This window comes from Erythrolamprus reginae, chromosome 3 (assembly GCF_031021105.1).
Source record: "Erythrolamprus reginae isolate rEryReg1 chromosome 3, rEryReg1.hap1, whole genome shotgun sequence".
Taxonomy (NCBI): Eukaryota; Metazoa; Chordata; class Lepidosauria; order Squamata; family Dipsadidae; genus Erythrolamprus; species Erythrolamprus reginae.
This window is the reverse complement of record NC_091952.1, coordinates 240,559,688-240,574,637: the sequence shown is the minus strand read 5'-3', so window position 1 is coordinate 240,574,637 and position 14,950 is coordinate 240,559,688. Positions and strand designations below refer to the sequence as shown.

The 14,950-nt window shown below is 41.2% G+C and overlaps 1 protein-coding gene across 1 annotated transcript in view; it reads left to right on the top strand.

Moving 5' to 3' along the window:
- The first annotated feature begins 759 nt into the window (after positions 1-759).
- Positions 760-14,950, top strand: part of SNTB1 (syntrophin beta 1) — a 161,964-nt gene continuing 147,773 nt past the window's right edge. Inside the window, exon 1 of the mRNA XM_070748250.1 lies at positions 760-1,777. Within this exon, the coding sequence (XP_070604351.1) occupies positions 1,132-1,777 (646 nt within the window). The 5' untranslated portion in view covers positions 760-1,131. The remainder of the gene's footprint in view (positions 1,778-14,950) is intronic.

Here is a 14,950-nt window from a genome sequence, read left to right as displayed (position 1 = left end):
AGTGCACATACTGTCCCTGTCCTAATGTCTTTTTTTGTCAGAAATTAAAAATCCCTAGGTATAATGCAGAAAGTAGGTCTCAGGTAAGAATGCTGAGTCATTCAGAGGCAGTTGAGCATGCAGCAACCTAGCAATTATGTGAAAAGTATTTAACTAAGCGAGAGCTCCGTGCTCTTTCTCTCTGTCTGTTCGCTATTAGCTGTGTGCTGTTGGTGGAAGTATCCTGTAGCGCAGCCGTAACGCTGTAAAAGTTGGTTCCTGTGAGTTATTGAACTAATAGTTGTAGCAAGATACTAGTAAGACACTAGTTTATTGTATGTATAGTATAGACAGTAGTAGTAGTAGTAGTAGTAGTAGTAGTAGTAGTAGTAGTAGTAGTATAAAGAAGTAAATATATTTCCCCCCAACTTCCTGCTGCTGCTGTGTTTCATTGAAGACTTCAACTCCATTTCTACTGGTCTGTGGCTGACTGGCTGTTTGGGTTGGTGGGCTGGCTGGACTGGTTTGCTGTTTGGGCACAAACAGGCTAGCTTCCGCAAATGCAAGCTCTGATATTTTTATCTTTTCTGTCTCTGCTTTATACTTACATTATGTTAAACATACTACAATACTATATTTCTATGACAAGTAAATAAAATAAATTTTTTATTATTTATTATTTATTATAATAAATAATTTTCCCCCTCCTTCCTTCGCGTCCGGGGGACGCTTGTTAGGCGTTCTGAGGTAAACGCCTCCGCCCAGGTGGGTCCTCGGGGCAGCGTCCGGACCTCTCTCACACACAAATCCGCAACTTGGGGTTCGACAAGGCGAGCGTTCCGCCCCTGCCCTCCTTCCCCGCCCCTGCCCTCCCCCTAACCCATCCGCCCCTTGGCTTAACCCGGGTTCCTCCCTCAGCAAAGTCTCCGCCGACCTCTCGGAGCGCCGACGAGGCCCCGGCCACCCTCTTTCACCCACTTCTTTCCTTCCCGCCTTCCCGGGGCGTGGCGCGCGCGCGCGTTTGTCTGTCTGTGTGTGTGTGTGTGTGTGTGTGTGTGTGTGTGTGTTTGTAGCCGCGCGCGGGTGTGTGTTTGTGTGTGTGTGTGTGCCCGGGCGCTCAATCACATGGTGTTTTAAAGAAATGCTCCAAAGATGGCGGTAGCGGCGGCCGGAGGCGGCGGCGGCCGTCTGCAGCGGAGCGGCGCGCTGGAAGTTTTGGTGCGCGACCGGTGGCACCGGGTGCTGGTGACCCTGGCCGGCGAGGCGCTGGTGTTGAGCGGCGAGGAAAGCGGAGGCGGCGGCGCGGCTTACAACGGCGTCGGGGCAGCTTCGGCGGGCAATGGAACTTTCTGCGGCAGCAGAGGAGCCGGCGGTGGGGCGTCGAGGGCGGCCGCTTCCTCCGCCTCCTCTTGCCCCCCGCCCGGCTCGCCCGAGTCGCCGTCGGGGAATATCAACTACAACGGCAACAACGGCGGGAGCCCCAAGGGGGCCACGGGAGTCCGGACGGCTCTCACCGACTCGCCCGACCAAGTGCCCGAAGCCGTCTCCAACCACAAGCGGTGCGTCAAGGTGTCGAAGCAAGAGATGGGCGGTTTGGGCATCAGCATCAAAGGGGGCAAAGAGAACAAGATGCCCATCCTCATCAGCAAGATCTTCAAGGGCTTGGCGGCCGACCAGACCCAGGCGCTCTATGTCGGCGATGCCATCCTGACAGTCAACGGGGCAGATTTGCGCGACGCCACCCACGACGAAGCCGTGCAGGCGCTCAAGAGGGCCGGCAAGGAGGTCGTGCTGGAAGGTGAGGTCGGGAATCCCGGCAAAAGAGCGCGCGTAATAAGGCGCACCGTTGCGCCTAGCGTGCGTAATTGCGCTTACCACCATTGCGCCTACCGTCCCTGTCCTAGTCCTACTGTCCTCTTTTATCCTTACTTTTTACTTACGTTTCTACAAACTGCCACCGATGCATGCTTGACAAATAAAATAAATAAATATGCTAGGAGAAAAAGGAGGGGGAAAAACACTCTCCCGCCAGCCTTCTTTTTGGCGTTTCCCTGCAGGCGCTCTGCACATGCTCGGAGGCAATCCTGATTAGAGGCGTAAGAATGCCTTTTACTCGGAGATCGGAAGAGGGAAAAAGAAGAAGCGAGAGGCGTGGGGAAGGACGCGCGTGGGTTGCCTTGGATGCGGGGAGGCTCTGGCTACATTTCCAAGGTTATGACGCCACGTGTTGCTGGTCCTGCGCTTCCAAAAACACGTGCGCCCGCGCTGGGGGTTTCCTCGTGGGAAACCGAGGCTGGTTTCCAGAACGCGTGGCCGATCTAGCGGTGAGGTGTGTGTGTGTGGTGTTTTCCTCCGGTTGCGTATCGCTTTAGTAATCCCAAGGGGCTTCCACCGCTGTCAACCTGATTTGGGGGGCCGCATCTTATTTTAAAAAACCGCGCATCGCATTGAAAATGCATTGAAAATGCTAAGCGGGGCTTCTTTAAAAAAAATAAGAAAACAATAGTAAATGCTTGGGGGGAGGTTTCCTCATTAGAAACCCGCGCAGTCTGCAACTGTTTCACCCAGATGTGTTTTGCCCAAGCCCGTGGACTTTTATTTAACTTAGTTTTCACCTTCGTGTTTTTTTTCCTATAAACTAGGGGATCTCTTTGGAGTTGCGCCATGGGAGAATAGTAGAATTCTTTATTGGCCAAGTGTGATTGGACACACAAGGAATTTGTCTTTGGTGTATATGCTCTCAGTGTACATAAAAGAAAAGATACATTTGTCAAGAATCAGGAGGTGCAACACTTAATGATTGTCATAGGGGTCAAATAAGCAATGAAGAAAGAATATTAATAAAAATCTTAAGGATACAAGCAACAAGTTTTAAGTACAGTCATAAATGGGAGGAGATGGTGGGTTAGGAATGATGAGAAAAAAACCAGTAGTAATAGTAGTGCAGACTTAGTAAATAGTTTGAAAGTGTTGAGGGAATTATTCGGCAACCAGTTCCAGCATGTTTTAAGGTGGATTATAAAGATTTTGGAGAGTTACTTTGGCTTAATGAAGGAGAGAAGCAGCTTTCAAAGCTATGAGTAAACGAGCCCAAAACCAACCATGATGAAAAAGTGAAATGCCACCAGGAACCTTTTACCAGCTGTAATTGCTCATTACCGAGTTGCTTTAAATTCCCCTTCTTTGCAATGGTTGGGGAGAGTTGCAGTGTATTTCAATCTGGATAAAACTAAGGAGAAGGCGAAGGGTAAGGGTTCTAGTCTAAGATAGGAGATTTTCCCAAGCTGGCAAAATCCTCTTTAAACAGCTGGTGTCTTGGGCAAACTCGGGCGAGGTTATATTAATATTTTTAGTAAAATGCGGTTAGTTACTGATGGGGAAACACAGTCCATATGTGTCAGGATATTTGAATCTGTCAAAGCTGAAAAAGGCAAGCAGCTGGGCTAATAGCTTTTCATATGGTGTTCCTTTGGCAGGCTTAAGGGCCTCTAGCAGGTTTTTTTGCAAGACGATCTGGAAAAACAGGATTAGAGTCTGTCTGGTGATTTTAATAAGGTTGGGGCTTTTTTTAAGAAAAAAGGAAAACTATCTTGAAGATAGGAAATAATTAGGTATGTGTGGTTTTTTTTAAAAAAAAATCCCTTCTTTTCCATCCTTTTTTTAAGGCCAGGTGAGAACTTGTGGCTTGTACAGGGTTAAGTAAAACAGCAGGAATGATACAATTTCTTCAGCTACTACAACCTTGCCATTTTATTTCTTCCCCAATGGTTGGTTAGGTGAGAGTTCTCTTAAGAAGATGGGCAGACTTTTTAAATTTAATTCTCTTCCTTTCTGACGGGAGAATTAAGCCGTAATGAAAGGCAGGGTGTTTTCTTATTTGTGCTATAGTTTTCCTATGCTTGCTGTGGATGAATGAGTGGGAGTCAATACTTGTGCTGGTTTATTTGATAGGGAGATCCTCCTAGCTAGCCACTTGCTTTTCATAAGCAAGTTAGACTTTTCGTTCTGTTCATGATGTAGAACAGAGAATTCCAACAGTCGCAGAACGAGTGCTAAACTAAACTAGTGCCATGGCATGAAATAACTGTTTCAAGCATTATCAAACTTAGGGGAAACATTTAACCTAAGTGGGCTGAATGAGCCCTTGGGAAGAGAGACTGCAAAAAGGCCCCCCTGTACGGGCTAGTGATTAAGGTATTAGATTGGCATAGGGCAAATTTGGGTTCAAAACTACCCACAGTCACCAAATTGTGGTTGGTGGTTTTGGGCTAGTTGCTATTTCACAGAATTGTTTTGGGGAAAAAATAGAAGGAAAGGAGTTCCTGAGCATTAATAAAAGTGGGATATAAATCCAACAAATAAATGAAGTGGGTAAGGCCCAGGGTGGATTTGATTTTAAATCAAGTTTATTTAAATCACAATTTAAATCATGATTTGCATCACTAGTAAAAAGCCTTGATTTAAATCAACTCGATTTAAATCATAATTTTTAAAGAGCTATGTTCATCTCTGTCCCATAATGGCTCCTCCTCTGATCTGCTGTTGACTCACTTGACAGTCCCAATATTGCAGAATATTGTGCTAAATAACTAAGCTTCATTTTATGCTGAATAAACTAAATTACTAATGTACCTTAAATAGAAAGCTATCTTTAGATAGATTTTTCTTCCAAGAGCATTTTATTAAGCTAAATTTGATTTAAAAAAATGATTTAAATTTTTTTTAAAAATCCAACTTAAATTTAAAAAACTGATTTTTTAAAAAAATTAAAAAACGCCATCGATTTTTATCCATCATATCATACATAAGATTTGATGGGGGTTTTCTTTCTTCTCTGGAGTATACTTGTTTTAATTCTTCTGTGACAATTCTTGTCTGTTTCCTAACTCAGAATTTAAGTCAAAAGTCATTTGAAATGCCACTTGTGGCATAACAGCCTTGCAGGTTTTTAAAATACACAAAACTCATTGTCATCTTCCAAATAAGAACCTGTGAAATTATATCCTTCTGGTATAGTATTATGAACCTGTCCTTAAAAGCACACTCAAATACATTTAGAGGGATAATCCCACATATGTGTAAGAGTGTTGGGGAAGGTATTCAGCCCATAGATTCTGAGATTTCTGAATTGATAATGGGAGAAAAAATGAAAGCTTAATTAACCCAAGGAAGCACCTACAATGCCTCAGAGCCAAAGAGATTAGATGATGCAATTCTGATTTTAAAAGTTGGATGGAGGTGAATGACAAGATTGCCAAGGAAAACAATCATGCTATTTAAACTGCAGACATCTTATGCATTAGACAAAGGTTAGTGCTGGAACACTGACTAAGTAAGACCTAGTTCGGAGGAAATTGTGGCTTTGTCTGTTACCCAGAGCTTCTGGGTCTTTTAAATTTCATAATTCCCAGACAGAATGCATTGCATAAGATTGTTGCAAAAAATAATGGTCTAGTCTATCACAACAGATGGAAATTTTGGGTGCAAATAATCACAATTCTGCGCGTTCCCCCCTCCCCATTTTGAGGACTTTAAACCACATTTTAAAAGATTTTGAAATTTTTGGGGGGTGGGAGCGAGGACAATTACAGTGGTACCTCTATCTAAGAACGCCTCTACTTAAGAACTTTTCTAGATAAGAACCGAGTGTTCAAGATTTTTTTGCCTCTTAAGAACCATTTTCTACTTAAGAACCTGAGCCTGGAAAAACTTCCCAGGAAATTTGAGAGCGGCACGAAGGCCCAGCCAGTTTCCTGCCATTCCCCCTAGGTTTCACCAGGTGTATGGAAGGCACGTGCTCCTCCTCGCCACCTCAAAGTTCCTCTTTTTTTTTTAAGCCTTAAAAGTTTTGGATTATTTTGATTCCCCTCACCTCACCTTCTTCCTTCGGCAGCAACTGTCCTCCTCCTCCTCCTCTTCCTCCTCCTCCCACCCAAATTCTGAGCTTTTATTTCTTTCCTAAAGGGTTTGGACACATTATTTGCTTTTACAGTACATTGATTCATATGGAAAAAATTGCTTCTACTTACAAACTTTTCTACTTAAGAACCTGGTCTCGGAACAAATTAAGTTCTTAAGCAGAGGTACCACTTGTACTTGAAAAATCTGCTGTTCTCACTGTCAAGGCAAATTAAAAGTCCAGGCCTTTAGAAAATTGGAAATTGTCAAACTAAACCTATGTCCGTTGAGGACAAAAATGCCCTCAGTTATCACTTGTTTGCACACACAAGTTCATTGTAACCTTTAGATCTTGACCTCCAAGTTGTTGGCATATAAGTGAAGAAAGCTAACAATACACCACAATTTTGAATCACTTCTTTTTGTAAAGGATTTGTTCAAATACATGCCACTGCTTATCTTTCATGCTTTCAAAACTTAAAAGCAACTATGTTACTAGACCAGAAAAATGTTCCCCAAAGTTACAAGGACACAAAGTATTTTTTCCCCTTGCATGGCTATTGTTACTAAATAAGTTTTGTGTATTGCTTCTCTTAAGAAGTGAAATAGAACATAGAGTCAAATGTCTACAGTACAAAAATATCAAACATATAATTTTTAAAAGTAACAAAGAAGTGTTGACAGGGTCTTAATCCATTATGTGTCCAAATTATAAAACACGTACCAACACGGTCCTTATGCTGGTTATTGACTAAAAATAAAGTTTGACTGGTTGCAATGTTCTTGTAGGGAGAATCTTCTTGAACCAACTAGAAGTGGAAAAATGACTTAGCAAATTTTTAACCTTCCCTGATTTCTTTTGGACTAGATGACTTAAAGGAGACAGATAGTGACTACAAATAATCCTTGATTTATGCTCATAATTGAGCCCAAAATTTCTGTTGCTAAGCAAGTGAATTTTGCCCACTATTAGTCCAAGTTGAGTTGGGCAGCATATAAATTTTACAAATAAATAAATAAATATATATTACGAGCTTTTTTGCCACCGTTATTAGGAGAATCACTGCAGTTGTTAAGTTAGTCACATGGTCATTAAATGAATCTGGGTTCCCAATTGTTTATAAGAAGGTTGCAGTTCCTGATTCTGGGACACTTCAACCATAATAAAGACAAAATTTGATTACATGACCACAAGGATGCTGCTGTGGTCATAAGAAGCTGCCCAGGGAGCTGCTGATACACTTCTACAGAGGAATCACTAAGTCTGTCATCTGCAACCCAACAAGACCGACACAGATATCAGAGGAGAATCAGAACTGCAGAAAAAACAATTGCTGCAACCTGCCTTCCATTGAGGACCTGCATACAGCACGAGTCAAAAAGAGGGCAGGGAAAATATTTACGGCCCCCTCGCATCCTGGACATAAACTGTTTCAACTCCTTCCCTCAAACCCTCGCTACAGAGCACTGCACAGCAAGAGAAGTAAACACAAGAGCAGTTTTTTCCCGAACGCCCTCACTCTGCTAAACAAATAATTCTCTCAACACTGTCAAACTATTTACTAAGTCTGTACGACTATTACTATTAGTTTTTTCTCATCATTCCTATCACTAATGACTATGACTGTAATTTGTTGCTTGTATTAAGATTTTTATTAATATTGTTTGTTTCCTGATTGCTTATTTGACCCCTATGACAATCATTGTTGTACGTCATGATTTTTGACAAATGTATCTTTTTATGTACACATGTGCACCAAGACAAATTCCTTGTGTATCCAATCGCACTTGGCTGTAGAATTCTGGGAGTTGAAGTCCACAAGTCTTAAAGTTGCTTAGTTTTGGGACCCCTGATATACTGGCTACATGACCATAGAGATATCTTTGGACAGTGCTGATTTTTCGGCTTTGAAACAGAGATGAGCACCACCCCCTAGAGTCAGGAACGATTAGTGCACATGTGCCAGGGAAACCTTTACCTTTACCTCTATTTTCTACGAACTTAATCCTTTCTCAAAATTTACATAATCTTGGGAATGTACTACATTGGGTGCCACTTCATCATAGAAATAAATTGCTGTCCCTATTATTGTTTCTACTTAAACAGACATTTAATATGCAGAAATCTGTCGACAAACATATCAAGTCAGGAAAAAAAGTGCCTATACACCTGGCAGGAGAGACTGAGCACACTGCTCTGTCAGTCAAGATGCTGCTTAACAAAAAGGGCTGAGGAGCCAACCTTCCTACTGCAATGCATTTATTTGACAACACTTGCTCATATGGAAAGCTAATGTGAATGGGAAAGGTTGTACTTAAACACGACTTTACCACCTGCAAAATAATTAAGATGATTGACACAGATCAGGATAAACAATATTAAAGTGTAAAAATTGGCCAGACCCACGCTAGGTTTCTCAATCTGACACCCTGACTCCTTTGATTCCTGTCTTCCAGTAGTAATTGAGACAGACAATTAGGAAGTTCAACAAGAAATGTGTTTATTGCTCTAATATAGATAAAAGTTTGCAGTGAAACGGATAGCGTCAGAGGTGGTATTCAGCTGGTTCGGACTGATTTGGGCGAACTGGTAGTAGCGATCTGTAGGTGGGTCACCAACCCACCCCAGCGCTATAACGTCCTATGTAGCCATGTTTTCAAGCCGTGTGCATGTGTGCAAGTGCATGCACAGAAGGCTGCATACATGTTCAAGAGGATTGTGTGCGACCGAAATGAGTGTGCATGCATGCTTACATTGTCGGTGCTAAGTGAACCGGTAGGGAAATTATGTGAATCCCTCCTCTGGATAGCATTGTATTTGCAAATGGGGTTTGATCCTCTCTTTTCTTATTCTTTCATTAATAACTGAGATGTGGAATAATACAGTATCTTGTATAAAATCACAAATCAAATGTACAAGGTCAATTTTAATGGAAGCATGCAATATATTTTTAGGTTGTTGTTTTGTTCCTGATTTCCTCTGCTTTTTGAAGGCCAAGTTATGAGCAGTTATAAAATATAGATGTTTGAAGTTTCAGCTTTATTTCAAGATTTAGACCTTATTCAAATTAGTGCCTTTTACCTAGATTGGATAGGGAAAGCTATTCTACTTATAATAATCCACTGTCCAGTGAATATTGAGAAAAAAAGTAGGAGTCAACCTGTTTCCCAAACCAGAAGGGAAGACAAGAAACAATGGATGGAAACTAATCAAGGAGAGAAGCAACCTGGGATTAAGGATAAATTTCCTAAATATGAGAACAATTAACCAGTGGAACAGCTTGCCTTAAGAAGTTGTGGGTGCACATCACTGGGTCCAAAGACAGGATACAAAAGGTGGAAGGTCTTAAGAATAAACTTATCAGGAAAGACTTAATAAACTCAATCTGCATTGGAGGACAGAAGGAAAAGGGGGGACATGATCGAAACATTTAAATGTGTTAAAGGGTTAAATAAGGTTCAGGAGGGAAGTGTTTTTAATAGGAAAGTGAACACAAGAACAAGGGGGCACAATCTGAGGTTAGGTGGGGGAAAGATCAGAAGCAACGTGAGAAAATATTTTATTGAAAGAGTAGTAGATGCTTGGAACAAACTTCCAGCAGACGTGATTAGTAAATCCTCAGTAACTGAATTTAAACATGCCTGGGATAAATATATACTATTGTTGTTAGCTCTGGCCCAGCTCCTGCCCCAAGGAATGTGGATGTGGGGAGACATCCACATGCTGCAGGTCTGGTTTGCCCCCAGTGGAATCTGATGATGAAGGCTCCTCTGACCAAGAAGACATGAGTGACAGGGAGGAGGAGAGTGTGGCAGACAGCTCAGAAGGAGATCAGTTATCTAGCTCCTCCTTGGATTCAGAACAAGAGTTAATGATACAGCCACGCATGCGGAGAGCCATGCACAGGCAACAACAACTGAGAGATTATTATCAAAGAAAATGAGGCCACCTGTGGTTGGGTGGGGCTGTGGTAATTAGTGAGGCTGCTATAAATAGCAGCCTGTGGGTTTGGCCATTGTGGAGGATTATCTGATCGTTGTGTTTCATGACTGCTTTACTGACTGACTTTTTGGGTGCTGATTTTTCCCTGCTTTGAAACTAAACCAGAGCAAAGTGTGTTTCACTTTGTGAAAGAAGAAGGACTGTGAATTGCCTCACAGCTGCAAACTAAGCATCACAGAACTGATAAGGGATTTGTATAAATTACCAGTTTGTTTGGAGACCAGTGCTCTTTGCTATACCAAAAGAGGGCTTAGTTTAAGTGAATTTTCATTATAAAGAACATTGTTTTGAATTTTCAAACGTGTGTGTGTCTGAAATTTGTACCTGTGAATTTTTGGGAGGATTCTACCAGAGAGCCCGACAGAAAATATACCCATCCTAAGATAAAATACAGGAAATAGTATAAGGGCAGACTAGATGGACCATGAGGTCTTTTTCTGCCCTCAATCTTCTATATTTCTATGTTTCTAAGAAGAGACTGGGCAGCCATTTCTCTGAAAATTTAGAGGGTCTCCTGTTTGTGCAGGGTGTTGGACTACAAAACCTCCAAAGTCTCTTCCAACTCTGTTATTCTGTTGATGACTTGAAAGGAGATCAGACAAAGCAAGTAATTACATGAGAATCTGGAGAAGTTCACTTTCATTCCAATAAAGTCAAGAGGGATTGAAAACTACTTTCTCTAGAGAAATCAGGAAGGTTATTACACCATCTCTCAACGACCAGATTATATCATTCCAAGCCCTTTTTCATTTTTCAATCTTTGTTTTGTATTTTGCATGTCACACATTTTTTTTTTTTGAATGCCTGCCACACGAACCAGAGGAAAGGAGTAATTAAAATCAGTTGGTAAGGACAACTGGCTCCGGTATGAAGGCATTTTATCCAGTCAAGAAAAGAAACCTTTTTGCTTTTCCTTACTAAATTTATTATTTATACAGTTCTGGAATAAACTAGGATCCAACAAAAGCCATTTTAGCTGAGGTGTCAGTGGACAAGGGCCATGAATTTTGCATGCTGTGGCAAGGGAAACTATTAAACCAACCGTATGATATTAATTAGCCCTCCAGTTGTTGCTTGCAGCAGCTTTCCCAGTGTAATATCTCCAAATATATTGGAGCACAATTCCCTGGCTTCTCTGCCAGCATAGGCATTTTATTTATTTATTTATTTTTATTTATTTATTATTTGGATTTGTATGCCGCCCCTCTCCGAAGACTCCACAGAGCATTCTGGGATTTATAATGACTTTGATTGGTGGAGCGATGTCAAGAAAAGATTGTCTGCTCCATCCCTAGGGTGATCACAAGAGAGGCTGGTCTTTCAAAGGCCAAAAAATTAGCCTTGAAGAGTGTGGGAGAAGCTGGCCTTCGTGGTGAGATGGTGATGGATTCAAGCAAGTTCTATTTTCTTCTTACCGCCGGAACCGCCTTCTACCGCATGAATCCCAGCGGCCGATAAGGTCCCACAGAGTTGGCCTTCTCCGGGTCCCCTTGACTAAACAATGTCGTTTGGCAGGCCCTGGGGAAAGAGCCTTCTCTGTGGTGGCCCCGGCCCTCTGGAATCAACTCCCCCTGGAGATTAGAACAGCCCCCACCCTCCTTGTCTTTCGCAAATTACTCAAGACCCACCCATATTGCCAGGCATGGGGGAACTGAGACATTTCCCCCAGGCTTTTATATTTTATGTTTGGTATGTATGTGTTGTTTGGTTTTAAATGATGGGGTTTTATATGTCTTTTCTCTTTTAATATTAGCATAAGGATTTAGTGTTGATGCCACCAAAATAAAATGGGAGAGAGGTCTTAGAACAGCATTGCTTAAACACGGAGATGTGATGATTAAAAGAAAAGGCTTGGATAGCTTATGTGGGGTATCATTGCCATAGCCTCTAATGTCCATTATCAGAAAGTCAAATATCATTTTTGGAAAACCTGTTGGAAACCTTCAAGATTTATCCCAAAGGTGTTTTTTCAAGAGACAACTGGACTTTCTTGTTTCTGAAGAAGCTTCTTGGATGAGAAACGAAACATTTTCCAAAACCACCCCCAGAAAACCCAGTTGCTTCTTGAAAAAGCACCTTTGGGACAACCATGACCTGGGTGATTGAGAATCTCCATAGACAGTTCAAGATTTAATTCAAGATTTCAAAAAGCTTGCCTTCCAAAGTTGCAGGTTCTCCATCACTGGAAGCTATTAAAAGGAGGCTGAATAGTCACTTGTTTTGAATGGTATATATATATCTTTCTTGAGCAGGGGATGGAGTATAAGATCTCCAAGGTCCCTTCCAATCTATTATTCTGTTAAGATTCAACATAGTTGACCTCACCCCATTCCCAAGTGGCCTGTGCCTACTGTTCCTGTCCTAAAGTCCCCATGCATTTCATAAAATATCATGTACTCAAAACTATACTTGTACCTTATATAGTCATCCCCATTTATGTAATATTTTGCCAGCTCTTGTACTCTTCCTTCTGTCCTAATTTTTTCTGTTCAATCTATTTTTTTAATCTGTGTTATTGCCAAGAGTTGTTTTGGTTGGGATGTTATAGGGAAAAAAATAGATAAATATATAAAAGCAGAATCCTATGGGTTTGTTCTTCTGCTTGTTGTTCACTTGAACTCATTTGCATATATTCTGGATAGGAAGGCAGGCTATAAATCAAAAAAGGTAAAATAAATGTTAGAATCACAGCAGTTTGCAAGGAAAAAACTCTGTGATGCTAAGAACAAATAAAGCAACCGATTACAGTAAAATATCAGGACCCTGTAAATTGACTTAGCTTTAGTCCCCATTAAAAACTAGTGTACTTTTAACATTTAAATGCATTAAATTGTTTTGACTAAAAGGCTCTATGTGATATGGGACATCTTGGCTCACAGCCACAAATGTTCAAGGTGTGGTATCCATTCACTCTCATTTGAAAAAGAAAAGAAAAATAATATAGAATAGAATAGAATAGAATAGAATTTTTATTGGCCAAGTGTGATTGGACACACAAGGAATTTGTCTTGGTGCATATGCTCTCAACGTACATAAAATAAAATATACATTTGTCAAGAATCATATGGTACAACACTTAATGATTGTAATAGGGGTCAAATAAGCAATGAAGAAGCAATATTAATAAAAATCTTAGGATATAAGCAACAAGTTAGTCATACAGTCCTAAGTGGGAGGAAATGGGTGATGGGAATGATGAGAAAAACTAGTAGAATAGAAGTGCAGATTTAGTAGAAAGTCTGACAGTGTTGAGGGAATAATTTGTTTAGTAGAGTGATGGCGTTTGGAAAAAAACTGTTCTTGTGTCTAGTTGTCTTGGTGTGCAGTGCTCTGTAGTGACGTTTTGAGGGTAGGAGTTGAAACAATTTGTGTCCAGGATATGAGGGGTCAGTAAATATTTTCCCCGCCCTCTTTTTGACTCGTGCAGTATACAGGTCCTCAATGGAAGGCAGGTTGGCAGCAATTGTTTTTTCTGCAGTTCTGATTATCCTCTGAAGTCTGTGTCGATCCTGTTGGGTTGCAGCACCAAACTAAGACAGTTATAAAGGTGCAGATGACAGACTCAATGATTACTCTGTAGAACTGTATCAGCAGCTCCTTGGGCAGTTTGAGCTTCCTGAGCTGGCGCAGAAAGAACATTCTTTGTTGTGCTTTTTTGATGATGTTTTTGATGTTAGGTGACCATTTTAGGTCTTGAGATATGATAGAACCTAGAAATTTGAAGGTCTCTATTGTTGATACTGTGTTGTCTAGTATTGTGAGAGGTGGAAGGGTGGAAGGGTTTCTCTTAAAGTCTACCAACATTTCTACGGTTTTGATGGTAGACTTTAAGAGTTAAGACATTAAAGAGATTTGAGATTATTTTTTGGTTGCACTACCAAAACAACCTTTTGCGGGGTTGCAGAATAGTCACAAAATAGCTTTTATGTGGGGCTGTGTTGGTCATTTCTGAACTACCCATCCTTCATAAGTACAGTGGGGAAAGATTAAGTCAGCAAGTATCTAAAGAAAGGTCTTGGCTGATTAACATTTTTGTGCAGATTTAAATATTTCTTTTTTTAAAGAAGCTTACCTTTAGGTTGCCCTAAATCCTTCCTTAGGTAGAACTTGGAAATGTAGGATATAAATATTTTAATAAGGTGATTGGGTAGGAAGAAATTAAATCATTGATTCTCTGCAAGCAGGCATGAAAACATAACATTAAATATAAATAAATATGGCATGGCTCTACAGAATGTGAAGAGCCATTTGACTCTCTGTCCTACACATTGGCAAAAAGAATCAGAACACCAAATACAAGCTGGATAAACAAGACCTTACAGACAAGCCTCACTCCGTAAATGACTTTGGAATTACTGTACTCATATCAAATGATCTAAGTGCCAAAGCCCACTGCAACAACATCACCAAAAAGGCTTCAAGAGTTGTTAGCCTAATGCTACGTACCTTCTGCTCCAGTAATATCACACTACTAACTAGAGCATACAAAACTTTTGCCAGACCAATCCTTGAATATAGCTCATCTGTCTGGAACCCACATTGCATTTCGGACATAAACACTCTAGAAAGTGTCCAGAGATACTTTACAAGGAGAGCCCTCCAATCGCAACAGAATATCCTATGCAACTAGGCTTACAATCCTTGGTTTAGAAAGCTTAGAACTACGTCGCCTTAAATGCAACCTAAGCACAGCCCATAAAATCATATACTACAACATCTTTCCTGTCAATGACTACTTCAGCTTCAACCATAACAACACAGGAGCACACAACAGATACAAACTTAAAGTAAACCACTCTTAACTCGTCTGCAGGAAATACGACTTTAGCAACCGAGTAGTTAATGCATGGAACCAGGGGTGGGCTATTGCCTGGACAGGGGGGTGGAATGCATTGGGGTAGCGAAAACGGAGCTCCACCCCATAGCACTCAATTTGCACTGAAAGAAGTTGAAAGAAAATGCAGGGCGTCCTGCATAAGCCACGGCCACAGTGTGGTAGTAAAAATTTTGGTAGCCCTTCACTGCATGGAACTCACTACCAGACTCTGTAGTATCATCACCTAACCCCCA